At 40.3% G+C, this 18,140-nt stretch overlaps 4 protein-coding genes across 5 annotated transcripts; 3 read left to right on the top strand and 1 right to left on the bottom strand.

Annotated features, from left to right (window-relative positions):
* Window positions 1-318: 318 nt before the first annotated feature.
* On the top strand, window positions 319-2,591 carry LOC120057919 (gamma-crystallin M3-like). Of its 2 annotated transcripts, none has more exons than XM_039006392.1 (3): window positions 319-333; window positions 1,991-2,233; window positions 2,313-2,591. In XM_039006392.1, exons 1-3 carry the CDS (start codon window positions 319-321, stop codon window positions 2,589-2,591), a joined length of 537 nt encoding a protein of 178 aa, XP_038862320.1. The 2 variants fall into 2 exon arrangements, with proteins under 2 accessions (XP_038862320.1, XP_038862322.1); XM_039006394.1 differs by lacking the exon at window positions 319-333 and adding an exon at window positions 1,744-1,755.
* A 6,968-nt stretch (window positions 2,592-9,559) lies between these two features.
* Window positions 9,560-10,375, top strand: LOC120057920 (gamma-crystallin M3-like). Its single transcript, XM_039006395.1, has 3 exons — window positions 9,560-9,598; window positions 9,724-9,963; window positions 10,085-10,375. The coding sequence occupies exons 1-3, from the start codon at window positions 9,584-9,586 to the stop codon at window positions 10,373-10,375; spliced, it is 546 nt and encodes a 181-aa protein (XP_038862323.1). The 5' UTR covers window positions 9,560-9,583.
* Window positions 10,376-12,730: 2,355 nt separating this feature from the next.
* Window positions 12,731-13,594, top strand: LOC120058037 (gamma-crystallin S-1-like). The gene is made up of 3 exons (XM_039006521.1): window positions 12,731-12,739; window positions 12,928-13,170; window positions 13,316-13,594. Exons 1-3 carry the CDS (start codon window positions 12,731-12,733, stop codon window positions 13,592-13,594), a joined length of 531 nt encoding a protein of 176 aa, XP_038862449.1.
* Window positions 13,595-16,068: 2,474 nt separating this feature from the next.
* Window positions 16,069-16,993, bottom strand: zgc:153846 (uncharacterized protein LOC767711 homolog). Its single transcript, XM_039006522.1, has 3 exons — window positions 16,985-16,993; window positions 16,486-16,737; window positions 16,069-16,368 (listed from the first exon to the last, which is right to left on the bottom strand). Exons 1-3 carry the CDS (start codon window positions 16,991-16,993, stop codon window positions 16,069-16,071), a joined length of 561 nt encoding a protein of 186 aa, XP_038862450.1.
* Window positions 16,994-18,140: the final 1,147 nt, after the last annotated feature.

The following is an 18,140-nucleotide window of genomic DNA, read 5'->3' on the forward strand; positions in this document are numbered from 1 at the left end:
GCCTGGAGGTGTGTGTTGGGTCATTGTCCTGTTGAAAAACAAATGATAGTCCCACTAAGCGCAGATGGGACTATCAACCAGATGGGATGTGGTAGCCATGCTGGATACGTGTGCCTTGAATTCGAAATAGATCACTGACAGTCTCACCACCAAAGCACACCCACACCATCACACCTCCTCCTCCATGCTTCACAGTGGGAACCTCACATGCGGAGATCATCCATTCACCTACTCTGCGTCTCACAAAGACACGGCGGTAGGAACCAAAAATCTCAAATTTGGACTCATCAGATCAAAGGACAGATTTCCACTGGTCTAATGTCCATTGCTCGAGTTTCTTGGCCCAAGCAAGTCTCTTCTTATTATTGGTGTCCTTTAGTAATGGTTTCTTTGCAGCAATTCGACCATGAAGGCCTGATTCACGCAGTCTCCTCTGAACAGTTGACGTTGAGATGTGTCTGTTACTTGAACTCTGTGAAGCATTTATTTGGGCTGCAAATTCTGTGGCTGGTAACTATATTGAACGTATCCTCTGCAGCAGAGGTAACTCTGGGTCTTCCCTTCCTGTGGCGGTCCTCATGAGATCCAGTTTCATGCCAGCTTGATGGTTTTTCCCCAAATTAACTTTTAACAAGGCACACCTGTTAATTGAAATGCATTCCAGGTGACTACCTCATGAAGCTGGTTGAGAGAATACCAAGAGTGTGCAACGCTGTCATCAAGGCAAAGGGTGGCTACCTAGAGGAATCAGAAATTTAAAATATATTTTGATTTGCTTAACTCTTTTTTGGTTACTTCATGATTCCATGTGTTATTGTATAGTTTTGATGTCTTCCCTATTATTCTACAATGTATAATAATAAGTATGTGTGTCCAAACTTTTGGCTGGTACTTTTGACTGGTACTGTATATACTGTATAAACAGTGCATTGGCCAGGGACGCAGCCATGGGTGGGCCTGGGAGGGCATAGGCTCACCCACTTGGGAGCCATGTTCAACCAACCAATTCTCACCAAAAGGGCTTAATTACAGACAGAAATACTCCTCAGCCACCCCCACCAAATTCTCTAAAACTACGTTGGAGGTGGCTTTTTGTAGAGAAATTAACATTACATCTCTGGCAACAGCTCTGTTGGACATTCCTGCAGTCATCATCGCAATTGCATGCTCCTCAAAACATGAGACATATGTGGCATTGTGTTGAGTGACAACACTGCACATTTTAGAGTGGCCTTTTATTGTCCCCAGCACAAGATGCACCTGTGTAATGCTCATGCTGTTTAATCAGTGTCTTGATATGCAACACCTGTCAGGTGGATGGATTGTCTTGGCAAAGGAGAAATGCTTACTAACAGGGATGTAAATAGATTTGTGCGCAAAATTGGAGAGAAATACGTTTTTTGTGCATATGGAACATTTCTGGGATATTTTATTTTAGCTCATGAAACATGGGACCAAAACTTTAAATGTTGGGTTTATATTTTTGTTCAGTAATACTTCCAGGGACACTTTAATCTAAATGACCTTCAACATTGCTTTTAAGGCAGAAAATTCTAATTTTGCCCCCCGTTTGACTGTACATAATAACCCTTTCCCGTCTGTGGAGACAAAGAGTTGGAGCAATGCATGCAGCTGACTCATGTGTTTAATACAATGGAACCAGAGATTCTTTGGATGTCACATCAGGTATAAAACAAGCTGCACACTAGCATAGCTATAGCATTGCTCTAAAGAACCGTTAACATGCACGGAAAGGTGAGTTCACCAGTTATTTTCAGTTTAGAGGTCAAATTATCTGATTAATGCTGTATATACAGTAAGTTTATTAGCAATATGTAGAGTATTTACAGAAATAACACTATACAAAGTGCAATAATGCAGTACAGTGTGCCATTGTATTGTAACCAACAAAAAAGGTAAAGTTCTAGAAGGTTCTGAACACATTCTGGTCACATATTGCTCTGGCTAATTGCAAGAGTGTTTGTTGCAGATCATCTTCTACGAGGACAAGAACTTCCAGGGTCGTTCCTATGAGACCAGCCAGGACTGCCCTGACATGTCCTCCCACCTGAGCAGGTGCCACTCCTGCAGGGTTGAGAGTGGTTGCTTCATGGTCTACGATCGCCCCAACTTCATGGGAAACCAGTACTTCATGAGGAGGGGCGAGTACCCTGACTACCAGCGTATGATGGGTTTCAATGACTGCCTCCGATCCTGCCGTAACGTCCCCATGGTATGAACCACTACAACACATCTCTCACAACAGTTTGTTTTTAATCAACTTATCCCATGTTCAAAATGTATGTTAACAGCACAGAGGAAACTACAAGATGAGGATCTACGAGAAGGAGAACTTCGGAGGTCAGATGCACGAGATGATGGACGACTGTGACTCCATACAGGAGCGTTACCGTATGTCTGACTGCCAGTCCTGCAACGTGATGGACGGCCACTGGCTGATGTACGAGCAGCCCCATTACAAAGGCAGGCAGGTATACATGAGGCCTGGAGAGCACAGAAATCTCAGGGAGATGCAGGGACACAATGGAATGAAGTTCAGTTCCATCAGAAGGATCACCGACTCCTGTTAAATTCACAGGACCGACCACTTGTTCAATGAAACGGTTGATTTTTAAATAAAAATTTGTTTTTCTTATTTAATATCAAGTTTTTTGTCTTGTTCTGCAAAAATCTAATGTTACCCAACACAACACATTTTCACCAGTCCAGTCCTGCTCTGTCATGATTCAAATATTTAAGTGTAATTTTCCATGAGTGGTTGAAACTCCAATGATCCTATACTCTTTTTACTTTTGAATAAAATCACCAAATTAGGCAGGGTACACCATAGTATCACTCTACTACTGGAGCCCAATTTAGTAGAACTAGAGTCCCATGATTAGATAAAAAAACAAAGAGTAGGGGAAAGTGTTGGACGTGGTAATATAACTATCAATGCATAGCTTTTGCCTCATTTTATTTTATTTATTTATTTCACCTTTATTTAACCAGGTAGGCCAGTTGAGAATAAGTTCTCATTTACAACTGTGATCTGGCCAAGATAAAGCAAAGCAGTGCAACACAAACAACAGCACAGAGTTACACATGGAATAAACAAACGTACAGTCAATAACACAATAAAACAAATGTTTTTAAATGTCTACAGTATATACAGTGTGTGCAAATGGTGTGAGGAGGTAAGGCAATAAATAGGCCATAGTAGCGAAGTAATTACAATTTAGCAAATTAACACTGGAGTGATAGACGTGCAAATGATGATGTGCAAGTAGAAATACTGGCGTGCAATAGAGCAAAAAAGTAAATAAAAACAATATGGGGATGAGGTAGGTAGATTGGATGGGCAATTTACAGATGGGCTGTGTACAGCTGCAGCGATCGGTAAGCTGCTCAGATAGCTGATGTTTAAAGTTAGTGAGGGAGATATGAGTCTCCAACTTCAACAATTTTTGCGATTCGTTCCAGTCATTGGCAGCAGAGAACTGGAAGGAAAGGCGGCCAAATGTGGTGTTGGCTTTGGGGATGACCTGTGAGATATACCTGCTGGAGCGCGTGCTATGGGTGGGTGTTGTTATCGTGTCCAGTGAGCTGAGATAAGGCGGAGCTTTACCTAGCAAAGACTTATAGATGACCTGGAGCCAGTGGGTCTGGCGACAAATATGTAGCGAGGGCCAGCCGAATAGAGCATACAGGTCGCAGTGGTGGGTGGTATATGTGGCTTTGGTGACAAAACGGATGGCACTGTGATAGACTGCATCCAGTTTGCTGAGTAGAGTGTTGGAGGCTATTTTGTAAGTGACATCGCCAAAGTCAAGGATCGGTAGGATAGTCAGTTCTACGAGGGTATGTTTGGCAGCGTGAGTGAAGGAGGCTTTGTTGCGAAATAGGAAGCTGATTCTAGATTTAATTTTGGATTGGAGATGTTTAATATGAGTCTCGAAGGAGAGTTTACAGTCTAGCCAGACACCTAGGTACTTGTAGTTGTCCACATATTCTAAGTCAGAACCGTCCAGAGTAGTGATGCTAGTCGGCGGGCAGGTCCAGGCAGCGATCAGTTGAAAAGCATGCATTTAGTTTTACTAGCGTTTAAGAGCAGTTGGAGGCCACGGAAGGAGTGTTCTATGGCATTGAAGCTCGTTTGGAGGTTTGTTAACACAGTGTCCAAAGAAGGGCCAGATGTACGCAGAATGGTGTCGTCTGCGTAGAGGTGGATCAGGGAATCACCCGCAGCAAGAGCGACATCGTTGATATACAGTTGAAGTCGGAAGTTTACATACACCTTAGCCAAATACATTTAAACTCAGTTTTTCACAATTCCTGACATTTAATCCTAGTAAAAAGCCCCTGTCTTAGGCCAGTTAGGATCACCACTTTTTTTAAGAATGTGAAATGTCAGAATAATAGTAGAGAGAATGATTTATTTCAGCTTTTTTTTCTTTCAACACAGTCCCAGTGGGTCAGAGGTTTACATACACTCAGTTAATATTTGGTAGCATTGCCTTTAAATTGTTTAACTTGGGTCAAATGTTTCGGGCAGCCTTCCACAAGCTTCTCACAATAAGTTGGGTGAATTTTGGCCCTTTCCTCCTGACAGAGCTGGTGTAACTGAGTCAGGTTTATAGGCCTCATTGCGCGTACATGCTTTTTCAGTTCTGCCCACAAATTTTCTATAGGATTGAGGTCAGGGCTTTGTGATGGCCACTCCAAAACCTTGACTTTGTTGTCCTTAAGCCATTTTGCCTCAACTTTGGAAGTATGCTTGTGGTCAATGTCCATTTGGAAGACCCATTTGCGACCAAGCCTTAACTTCCTGACTGATGTCTTGAGATGTTGCTTCAATATATCCACATAATTTTAAATCCTCATGATACCATCTATTTTGTGAAGTGCACCAGACCCTCCTGCAGCAAAGCACCCCCACAACATGATGCTGCCACCCCCGTGCTTCACGGTTGGGATGGTGTTCTTCGGCTTGCAAGCCTCCCCCTTTTTCCTCTAAACATAACAATGGTCATTATGGCCAAACAGTTGTATTTTTGTTTCATCAGACCAGAGGACATTTCTCCAAAAAGTATGATCTTTGTCCCCATGTGCAGTTGCAAACCGTAGTCTGGCTTTTAAATAGCGGTTTTGGAGCAGTGGCTTCTTCCTTGCTTAGCGGCCTTTCAGGTTATGTCGATATAGGACTCGTTTTACTCTGGATATAGATACTTTTGTACCTGTTTCCTCCAGCATCTTCACAATGTCCTTTGCTGTTGTTCTGGGATTGATTTGCACTTTTCGCACCAAAGTACGTTCAACTCTAGGAGACAGAATGCGTCTCTTCCTGAGCGGTATGATGGCTGAAAGGTCCCATTGTTTTAATACTTGCGTACTATTGTTTGTACAGATGAGTGTGGTACCTTCAGGCGTTTGGGAATAGCTCCTAGGGATGAACCAAACTGGTGGAGGTCTACAATGTTTTTTAGTCTATTAATGAAGTCTTGGCTGATTTCATTAGTTTTTCCCATGATGTCAAGCAAAGAGGCAAAGAGTTAGTAGGCCTCGAAATACATCCTCAGGTACACCTCCAATTGACTCATATGATGTCAATTAGCCTATCAGAAGCTTCTAAAGCCATGACATCATTTTCGGGAATTTTCCAAGCTGTTTAAAGGCACAGTCAACTTAATGTATGTAAACTTCTGATCCACTGGAATTGTGATACAGTGAGTTATAAGTGAAATAGTCTGTCTATAAACAATTGTTGGAAAAATTACTTGTGTCATGCACAAAGTAGATGTCCTAACCGACTTGCCAAATCTATAGTTTGTTAACAAGTAATTTGTGGAGGGGTTGAAAAACTAGTTTTAATGACTCCAACCTAACTGTATGTAAACTTCCGACTTCAACTGTATACAGAGAAAAGAGTCGGCCCGAGAAATGAACCCTGTGGTACCCCCATAGAGACTGCCAGAGGTCCGGACAACAGGCCTTCCGATTTGACACACTGAACTCTATCTGAGAAGTAGTTGGTGAACCAGGCGAGGCATTCATTTGAGAAACCAAAGCTGTTGAGTCTGCCGATAAGAATACGGTGATTGACAGAGTTGAAAGCCTTGGCCAGGTCGATGAAGACGGCTGCTCAGTACTGTCTTTTATCGATGGTGGTTATGATATCGTTTAGTACATTGAGCGTGGCTGAGGTGCACCCGTGACCAGCTCGGAAACCGGATTGCACAGAGGAGAAGGTACGGTGGGATTCAAAATGGTCAGTGATCTGTTAATTAACTTGGCTTTTGAAGACTTTAGAAAGGCAGGGCAGGATGGATTTAGGTCTGTAACAGTTTGGCTCTAGAGTGTCACCCCCTTTGAAGAGGGGGATGACCGCGGCAGATTTCCAATCTTTAGGGATCTCGGACAATACCAAAGAGAGGTTGAACAGACTGGTAATAGGGGTTGCAACAATGGCGGCGGATAATTTTAGAAAGAGAGGGTCCAGATTGTCTAGCCCAGCTGATTTGTACGGGTCCAGGTTTTGCAGCTCTTTCAGAACATCTGCTGTCTGGATTTGGGTGAAGGAGAAGCTGGGGAGGCTTGGGCAAGTGGCTGCGGGGGGTGCGGAGCTGTTGGCCAGGGTTGGGGTAGCCAGGAGGAAAGCATGGCCAGCCGTAGAGAAATTAATGCTTATTGCAATTTTCGATTATCGTGGATTTATCGGTGGTGACAGTGTTTCCTATCCTCAGTGCAGTGGGCAGCTGGGAGGAAGTGCTCCATGGACTTTACAGTGTCCCAAAACGTTTTGGAGTTAGAGCTACAGGATGCAAATTTCTGTTTGAATAAGCTAGCCTTTGCTTTCCTAACTGGCTGCGTGTATTGGTTCCTGACTTCCCTGAAAAGTTGCATATCGCTGGGACTATGCAATGCTAGTGCACAGGAAGTTTTTGTGCTGGTCAAGGGCAGTCAGGTCTGGAGTGAACCATGACGCAGAGTCTGACCCAAAACATGATCCTGTAGGGACAGAACACACTGAACACAATTTGACATATGACATCAATGTATCTTAATGTTTCTGAGAAATTGCATATTTATTGCACTGATTAAATAACAGAGTAACTATATAATTGTGTTTAATGGCAAAATGAATGTGTGATTAAAGGTTAGCATGCCTTAGAGTATCTACAAATCTACAACAACAAAAATAATGGAGGGTATCCTCTTTTCCCCTTGCAAGTTTTTCTTTTTTTATAAATGAATTAATGAATTTGTTTTGCTGAAGGCTCAAACAATAAAGGTTTTTTATATTTAAAACTCATCTGAATGCATGAACCTGAATTTTTCTAACACTTCACACCTTTTTTGTGGGTGTAATTTGTCCTGTTTTCCTGTATCTAACGCACACAACTGCATGTTTACAAAACCATTGTGAGATAGTAATTTTCTAAGATACAGTGCCTTCAGAAAGTATTCAGACCCCTTGACTTTTTTCCCACATTTTGTTATGTTACAGCCTTATTCTAAAATTGATTAAATCGTTTTTTTCCCCCATCATCAATCTACACACAATACCCCATATTGACAAAGCAAAAGCAGGTTTTTATAAATTTTTGCTAATTTATGAAGAAACAAAATGTGATATAATGTATGTAAGTATTCAGACACTTTACTCAGTACTTTGTTGAAGCACGTTTGGCAGCGATTACAGCATTGAGTCTTCTTGGGTATGACGCTACAAGCTTGGCACATCTGTATTTGGGGAGTTTCTCACATTCTTCTCTGCATATCCTCTCAAACTCTGTCAGGTTGGATGGGGAGTGTTGCTGCACAGCTATTTTCAGGTCTCTCCAGAGGTGTTCGATCGGGTTCAAGTCCGGGCTCTGGCTGGGCCACTCAAGGACATTCAGAGACTTGTCCCCGAAGCCACTCCTGCGTTGTCTTGGCTGTGTGCTTCAGGTCGTTGTCCTGTTGGAAGGTGAACCTTGAAACAAGTCATCGCTGGAGGGTAATGCAACCCAAACAGCATGACTGTGAATTGGAACAGACCAAATCCGGTGCATAATGCAACCCAAATGGCATGACTGTGAATTGGAACAGACCAAATCCGGTGCATAATGCAACCCAAACGGCATGACTGTGAATTGGGAACAGACCAAATCCGGTGCATAATGCAACCCAAATGGCATGACTGTGAATTGGAACAGACCAAATCCGATGCATAATGCAACCCAAACGGCATGACTGTGAATTGGGAACAGACCAAATCCGGTGCATAATGCAACCCAAACGGCATGACTGTGAATTGGGAACAGACCAAATCCGGTGCATAATGCAACCCAAACGGCATGACTGTGAATTGGAACAGACCAAATCCGGTGCATAATGCAACCCAAACGGCATGACTGTGAATTGGAACAGACCAAATCCGGTGCATAATGCAACCCAAACGGCATGACTGTGAATTGGGAACAGACCAAATCCGGTGCATAATGCAACCCAAAAGGCATGACTGTGAATTGGGAACAGACCAAATCCGGTGCATAATGCAAACCAAACGGCATGACTGTTCCAAGGTCTGTTAATATTGTCGGAACAGGCCAAGGCCTATTATTACAAGCATCGCTGAGCATTATTAGGTGCTAGGCAGTTACCAACTATTGAGTTATTTGAGGTAAGTAGAAGAAAGTGTCCATTGGTACCGAATTATTTCCAAATAAATACCAGGTAAATTTCAGTGGAAACATACACTCTTAGAAACAAAGGTCCTATCAAGAACCTAAAATGGTTCTTCAGCTGTCCCCATAGGAAAAGCCTTTGAAGAACCCTTTTTGTTTCCATATAAAACTATTTTGGTTCTAGGTAGAACCCTTATGGGTTCCATGTAGAACCCTTTCCACAGAAAAACATGGGTTCTATCTGGAACCAAAAACTGAGCTTTTATGGGGACAGCCAAACACTTTTGGAAACCTTTTTTCCTTAGAGGGTATTAACCACTATACAAACCGTAACTATAATGTTTTGGATTCCAGTTATACAATGTATCAATTGATACATTTTATGCAGAAGTTTTGTTGGAGGATAGAAAATATCAACAACCATTTTATAACATTAGGATAAAAAAGAAATTAATCCACATGTATTAACATTGGGCAAGACCAGTTAATATGAATAAAAAAATTCAGTAATGTGTTATCTTTTTCTAATAGACTAATGTTTGAATCATGATGCTACTATTTTTTTGTGCTTTTTTAAATATTAAGATTTAAATCGTCATAACCATGAACAAATGTCAGTTAGGTTTCTTGATATCTCTGAAAAGTCTCGATATGAAGAATTCGCCTTCATACTGTTATTCAACAGAAACAATAAAGAGATGGGCTTTCCTCACAAATGCACACAGCCGCAAATAATGACCCTTTAATGGCCACTTTGAATTGAACTGTACAGGGTGGGCCTCTGTGCCATATTGCTCTGTCAGGGATTTGAACAATGGAGCCACATATTCTTTGGCTGTCGGCTCAAGTATAAAAGCGATAGGGGAACATACAAAAAATTGTACAATACTGAGACCAATACAGTAACCGCAACCATGTCTATGGGAAAGGTGTGGGGAGCTTTGGCGGAATTTGACTTTTAAGCTTTTTCGAATTTGTTTATAACAATCAATCAATTGTACTGTTAGAACTACAATTTGTTTTTGTAAATTATGGTTTTGTTTTGTGTTTTTAGATCATCTTCTACGAGGACAGGAACTTCCAGGGTCGTTCCTATGAGACCTCCAGCGACTGCCCTGAGCTGACCTCCTACCTGAGCAGGTGCAACTCCTGCAGAGTTGAGAGCGGCTGCTTCATGGTCTATGATCATTCCAACTTCATGGGAAACCAGTACTTTGTGAGAAGGGGAGAGTATGGTGACTACCAGCGTATGGGCATGAACGATTGCATCAGGTCTTGCCGTAACATCCCCATGGTAAATTTAATTCACCTGTTCATTTTGACTCCCATAGGCCATATGGACAGCTCCAGCAAAAGCAATGTGAACGTATATTTCGCACAATTTGGTAAAACACTTTTCCCATATCCGTTTACAGCACAGAGGAAACTTTAGGATGAGGATGTACGAGAAGGAGAACTTCGGAGGTCAGATGCACGAGCTGAGCGATGACTGTGAGTCCATGACCGATCGTTTCCGCATGAACGACATGCAGTCCTGCAACGTGATGGACGGCCACTGGCTGATGTATGAGCAGCCCCACTACAGAGGCAGGCAGATGTACATGAGGCCTGGAGAGTACAGGAACATGAGAGAGTTGAGCATGCACATGGGCTCCAACCCCATGAGGTTCAACAGCATGAGGCGTATCATGGATTCTTGTTATTAAACGCACCAATGTCTAAAATTTGAGTATAAATAAAATCACTTACCTTTTAAATTGAAGTCTCTTTAATTTTCATTTTAGTCCTTGGTTCGAGGTAAAGGTGCAATCAGAACATAAATCTGCATTTTCATATGGTTCGTTTTCCCAGTGCAACAGGAGCAGTACACCAGGACATGTCCTCCCCAGGTGATGAGGTTGTTACGATGCATACCATTTCAAAACTTGATGTGGAGTTAATGGAATTAGAATCTGTTAAAACCACTGATCATTACATAAGGTTAATAAATGTTGAATTAAATGTTAGTAAGTACTGTCTATTCTAGTAGTAAGTCAACAATTTGTAGAAAATACTTTGTATCAGCATCAGTATACAGCTCATGCTTCAGCTGCATCTGCTCTTATTATTCATACCGTAAAGGAAAAACAGGAATTGTGGATATTTGTTGGGAATTCCTCTTTGGAATGTTTAAACAGCTAAGAAACAGTACATTATTATTTTTTATTGAAGTGGCAACTTACTGTAATACACCTCCAAGGCTGTACAATGTATGCTCCACAAATACTGCCATCCACAAGTCACAGCAAACCCAGGAGAGGGCAGCACCTCCACAGTATAATAGCAGAGTTCTGGATTATGGGTACAGATGAAGGCCCAAGAAAAGTGATTCAGTCAAATAACTGTATCTTAATCATGTACAGTGGGAGGTTTATTAGTTTAACCATTTAACCAATCCTTATAGATGTCAGACTCATCCAAAGACTCGGAGGCCCACATTATGATTTCGATAATATTTTGTATTTACATTTTATACTAAAATATTATTTTATATTAGAAATGTATATCATATTTATTTTAAAAAATAAAATGTATATATCATAATGTAGATGTGTATACATTCTATTAATTAAACAAAGTGTTGACTAATACTAAATAACACTAAATATACTAATTAGATTTAATGAATAACAAACAGATTCTTTATATACAGTACTATGTCATGAAGCATTTTAATATTGTTCATTAGGAAGCTCATATAGCAACCTGTACAGAAACATGTTTCCTAAAAATAGCAATAAACTTGGTTATCTAGCTAGAATAAGGCTGTCAACTGTCAGAAGATTTGACATTGACAAATAACCTGGGGTATTTGGCCTAGGATCTGCAGCTGTAGTCGTCACTATGTTTCCTTACCTTGAAAACAATAGCCTCATTTGGTTTATTTATGTAGTTATATACATTAATGTTTGATTAACAAAAAGAATGGAACTGCAATCTCTCAAATTGTATGTTTAACCTCAAAGTAAGTTCATACCAAGTTGTGATTGTCTATCAACTAGCAGAGTTGTTACAGAGAGGAAGAGCAAGGTGTTGTGGAAGCAGTTTGCTATTTGAATACATTACTGGTGAGCATGTTGGTACACAGTACCTTTTAATAGTTTGGCCTGTTCCAATTCACAGTCATGCCATTCAGGTAGCATTAGGCACTTATGGAAATGGCTGCAGAACTGGGAAGCAGCCATTCATTACAGTCAAAATGAGTCCCACTGTAAATATTCAAGGTCACTCTCCCGTTGGCCACTGGGTGGTATATTGTAAAACGCAATACAGTCAATCACATGACCTGAGTTGTTGTCCAAACCAGCAGCCACTCACTTGGCTGTGGGTCAACTGAGACCACAGGTGGCACGAGCACAAGTTTGGCTGGACATATTCCAAAACCTGACCACAGAAACAGTACTGAAACCACCAGGCAAGGGGAGTCAAATCCCACATTTTCTTATTATCCATCATACTTTTATTATAGTTTGCTGTGTGTTTGAAATGTTCATGAATTATATTTATAAGTAGGGTAGCGATGTAGAAAGTAGTATATGTCAAACAATAATGGTAATATTTGTGCGCATCCGATCATATTTAATATTCACCACAGTGAAGGTGATTCATAACAATCAATGAATGTGTATATATGAGAGCTTACTTTTAAAGATCAAATAAATGCTTGATAAATACGTTTTGAATTTGGGTATTTGGGAATTTGTCATCAGTTTTGGGTTGAATATTCTGTCATCCGTTCTTTTAGCTATCAGATTTTGGTTTTCCACTGATAAACATGTGCAGAGTACATGATAAGTTAATTAGCACCATTGAAGCCTTTGTGTACGTAACAAAAAGGCAATTCAACCTGCTGACAAAGAAAAACAACTATCTTTTGTAATTTGGCAGCCATGCTGTATTTTCAAAAAGGCTGACATCTAAAGTCAATTGATTAACATAACAATGTCTCTATTCCTATAGGATATAAAAGGACCATGGCTCGCTTAGTCAGTGTTGCAGTGTGATCACATTTAGCTAACACAATGGGAAAGGTAAGGCATGTTGTTTCGCTGCACATCTTTTGTCCTGTCACACCTTCTTGCTCATTGTTTGTCTGACAGAACAAAGAACAATGAACACCTGGCTGCGAGATAAACACTCAGTTGTTTGATCCTTTGCATGGCACAAAACTCAATGTTCTTTCCATTGTATGCATGTTTACTTCCATTCGTATTTTTAGATCATCTTCTACGAGGACAAGAACTTCCAGGGTCGCTCCTATGAGTGCAACACCGACTGTGCCGACCTGCACACCCATTTCAGCCACTGTAACTCCATCCAAGTGGAGAGTGGTAGCTGGATGGTCTATGAGCGGCCAAACTACATGGGCTACCAGTACTTCCTGAGAAGGGGAGAGTATCCCGACTACCAGCGCTGGATGGGCTTTAATGATTGCGTGAAATCCTGCCGCATGATCCCTCAAGTGAGCCCATATTCCTCTTTCCTGGTATACAAGTTAACCCATCGTTGATGTAGGTAGTAATACACATGGCAAATAAACATGAAACTTGAAACTTAATAGTAAAGTGGCTAAATGAACGTACCCATCTTATCCTCCTTGTTCTCAGAATCAGGGAGCTCACAAGATGAGAATCTACGAGCGCTCTGACTTTGGCGGTCAGATGCTGGAGTTTGCCGATGACTGCCCCTCCCTCTACGATCGATTCCATTACAATGATATCCACTCTTGCAATGTTATGGAGGGGTATTGGCTCTTCTATGAGCATCCCAACTACAGAGGCAGGCAGTATCTCCTGATGCCTGGCGAGTACAGGAGATACAGTGACTGGGGAGCCATCAATTCCAGGATTGGCTCCATCAGACGTGTTGTTGCTCACCCAAACTGAGAGGCAATACATTGTCAACATGAAAATGAGCCTAACATTGAAATTAATAAAAGTTAGGTCCAACCGCCATCTTATTGTCTTCTCTAGTGTTCACTCAATAAGTATGAAAACATACTGTACTCTTTACACCTTGCAAAGTTTCAGCAAATTTGTTGAATTGAGACATCTAATAGTTTTATGTTTCATACTGTAGAGAGAAAACTACTGGTCATAGTCATCATCCAATCATTTTTTAAATGTTTTTCAAGCCATTATCTGAAGACGTAAGAATGCTTACTTCACACACCTAAAATACTTTACTACTAAAGTAAAACCATAAAATCACAACACTCACCAGCAACTCTCAATACCTCAATATGAGTGACAGAGAGAATACCTACTCATTCAATGAAAATCAAGCACAATTCTGCACAGCATAACAGTTAAAACAATTAACTAAACTGAATTACTGTAGTTTCTGTATACTGTATAAAACATTTAGATACCACACTTTATACCTTGCTCTACATAATATTAGCTCTTTTTTTAGAATGTTGCTCTTCAAATTTGGTTCTTCATCATCATGAACCACACATAAAACTAGAAGTGAATGGTACCCAGTCGGTCACACACACATAAAACTAGAAGAGTTCTGAGCACATTTCCCTTATTTGTCTTCAACCTCCCTCTATGCCCATTTTGAAATTAAACATAAATACACCTTAATCTCACATTAGTTTTTTTTGCCAATCAGCAGCCCAACACTTGTTATTATCCTAAACAGACTTGAAAACTTGTTTGGCATTTGAGGATATGTTCTCAACTGGTTTACTGTATAGTTTACTAATCAAACGGATATGTATTTGTGCAGATAGATAACAAATCAAAGTTGAATTTGGTGTTCTTCAAGGTTCAGTGCTTGGACCCCTGCTATTTTCTTTGGCTGAAATCCTAACAGAACCTCAGGCCATTCTCATATGGAATATCAATCCCGGGTTCATAACTGCAGGCTCCAGATTACGATTATTTCCATTGCAATTTTATACAGTCCACTAGGGGAAACATGTGCGCCTATTATGATCTAGTAGGTTCTTTGCTTGCTAGGGTGTTGTGGATGGAGTTAGAAGAAGAGCTTAAACCGTGAGCTACGTCTCCAAGGATCATAGGTTAAGTCCCAGTGCTAGGCACTCATTTTTATCCCAGTTATTTTCTGTTTTAACCCTATCCAAAACCTTAAAACTTACCTTAACCATTCCTAATTAATACCTTAATTTAACCATAGAGTTGAGTTTCGGTTTCACTTTTGTGGAGTCTGACTGACAGCTTACATACATCAAAATGTTCTGTATTTAATATGGGCCCACAGTGCTTTGGTAATTGAGTTCCATAATGTTAATTTGACCTCCAAGCATGATTTACAAAAAAGTTTGAGTTTAGCACATGGACCTGAGGTTAGGATTTGGACCTTTATGTACACTATCCCTTGGTAACATAGTCCATAAATATGGTATGCTATTTGTTTGATATGAAGACCATCTACATCCACAGTTGTGGGCCTCCTGATGAGACATTATAACATCATCTTCCCATGTGATGTGTGAAATAAGCACTCTGGGAAATATGCAAATTAGGTCATCCTTATAGGAATATTTTCCTCCCTTTAGAATTGTATGGATCAGCCCAGAGTCTGGTCTAGTGGTAGAGCTGCCGACTCAGGACCACAATACCCACTGGCAACGGGGTTACGAACCCCATCTTGGTCATTCCCCTCTCTTACTCACTGTCTCCTCTACATTCCCTGTCCATAACACGAGGCTTTAACATATTCAAAATGTATTTATATATATTTAAATATATAATTATATGGAATGTAGTTAATTAAATAATTTTCCAGTTGTTCCAATAAAATGTATATTAAGGTAAAGGGATCTATGTTAATGTTAATTATTAGTTTATAGATCAGATAAATAGCTAAACAGTTATAACAAAATGTTTGAAATTATGTGATTGTTATATTGGTGCTTGCAAAATAGTGAGTTTATATATGATTGTAATGTTATTGATTACTACTGAAATGGATACTAGTGCAGCCATGTAAGCTCAGGCAACCAGTTAAATGACAAGCACATCATTTCAAACATTCTATTATAACTATTTCTTACTGATTTGAAAAATGATCTATGAACTACAGTAAATAACTAATAAACTTTACAAAAGCATTCAGGTATGACCTGAAACTTGGAGGCAGCTTGCACAATTTAAAAGGTTTGCTTGAAGATGTTGTACCATGTGTACCCTACTAGATACTTATACTGTACATGTACATGTCCATGCCCATGTAATCATTGTGGGAATATTTACAAAGCTTCAGTGATATTTTAAATATTGCGTGCAATTTATTTTGCTTTAAGATGAATACTGGTATGAAAATCAGAAAGACAATTGAGTTATGAAAGATCTTCAATTATTTTATTCCCATGAACAATTAAAGACATTTAATTGCACATATCATTGATACGCTTCATGCTCATGAATCTCATGGATCCCTGGCTCATGCCTCCCATTCCCATGCTCATCTCCCTGAAGTTCCTGTACTCTCCAGGCCTCATGTACATCATCCTTCCTCTGAAGTGGGGCTGCTCGTACATCAGCCAGTGGCCGTCCATCACGTTGCAGGACTGGCAGTCAGACATGCGGAAACGATCCATGATGGAGTCACAGTCGTCCATCAGCTCCATCATCTGACCTCCGAAGTTCTCCCTCTCGTAGATCCTCATCTTGAAGGATCCTCTGTGCTGAAATGCAATAAAAAGAAAAACATTATTTTAGGACACTTATGTACTTTGAATGTTGTATATCTTCAAATAGGCAATTACACTATAAGGTATCATCTATGAGATAAGGTGTCTTACCATGGGGATCATTCTGCAGGACCGGATGTTGTCGAACATCATGCCCATGCTCATCATGCGCTGCATGTCAGGGTACTCTCCCCTCCTCATGAAGAACTGCTGGCCCATGAAGTTGTTGCGCTCATACACCATGAAGCAGCCGCTCTCCACCCTGCAGGACTGGCAGCGGGACATGTAGGAGGACATGTCAGGGCAGTCGCTCATGCACTCATAGTTGCGGCCCTGGAAGTTCCTCTCCTCGTAGAAGATAATCTATAGGAAAAGAGAGACAAACTGTATAACAATTCCTGAAAAGGCAAAAAAATCATCAAGCATATAGGCTAATTGCATTTTTAGACTCTGGGTAATGTTGAATTACTGAATTCCCATAAGAACTGATTCTTATAACAGATAACTAAATAATGTTACTGAACTATTATATTTACAGAATATAGGATGTACATTTCACTTTTGTAAAACTGTAGCCTACATGTAGCTACTGTGAGTCAGATCAGATTACCTTGCCCATGTTGGTGGTTGGTGGTTGACAGTGGATCAGCTTGTGCTTCTACCATCATTCTGCAGTCATTTTATACAAAAACCAGGGGGCCATGATGTGTTGTTATTCAAATTGTCCAAAGCTGATGATTGAGCAGTATGACGCTTTCGCTGATCAGGGCCTATGAAGTGTAACAATGGTTTTCATCCATACATTTCTGGCAGTGATGACCTGTGTTGTCTGTTTCATTATAAGCATCACTTTTGTGTACGCTTATCAGTAAGAATGTTCTTTGCATACAGTATGGTCCAGTAATCGAGGATGTACAGTAGAGAACTGAGATGAGGTCGATTTTCAGAACACATCTCTGTTGAACACACAGAGACCAATATTACAGTTATAGTGAAAGAAGAAGTGAGTTTATGATGTCCTCAATCTAGATAGAGTATACTGGTCATGTTTGAAAAGCACTTTTATTATGATGTTATGTACTTGAAATAATAATATATTTGTCATTGATCGTTTGAGTTTATCCACTGGATAGTGTACTGATAAGAGAATGATGTTCTCCAGGTACATAACCCATTTTAGTTATATTACTCAGTCTGCAAACCAGAATTTGTAAGATCCTGGTCGAATGAAACAGACGGAGGCCCAGCTAAAATAGTCAAAAAGGTTTATTCACGGGAACGTTCTAAAGTCAAGAATACAAAACAATACATTTTATACTGACTTCTCACGCCCACAAATTCACACAACCATACGCACACACATACACACAAACAGGCGCACACACATGTCCTGCTACCCAGCCGACAGAGATTAGTGACCTTGTTCTTGAGACCTTGTCCTGTTCTCTCCCAAATCTCTAGTCAGGTCGGCACCAAGCTCAGACAGTCTGTGTTTAAAATACCAGAACGACATATTCTAATCATTGAATTAACAGATAATTCTCACCTATCATGTACAGATAAATAAATTGAAGAATTTTAGTTTAATGAAATTAAGATATGAATTGGTTTTGATGGGTGATCATTGATTTACAATGACAACAGTTACACCTTCAAGTCACAAGTGCATGTATTTCCTTCAGTCCAAAAATGTAATTGGGTCTGAAAGGGGCTGGCGTTTATGTGAGGCTTGCATGTGAATGTATGATTGTTCTGTTAAATGTGGA

This window comes from Salvelinus namaycush, chromosome 13, assembly GCF_016432855.1.
Source record: "Salvelinus namaycush isolate Seneca chromosome 13, SaNama_1.0, whole genome shotgun sequence".
Taxonomy (NCBI): domain Eukaryota; kingdom Metazoa; phylum Chordata; class Actinopteri; order Salmoniformes; family Salmonidae; genus Salvelinus; species Salvelinus namaycush.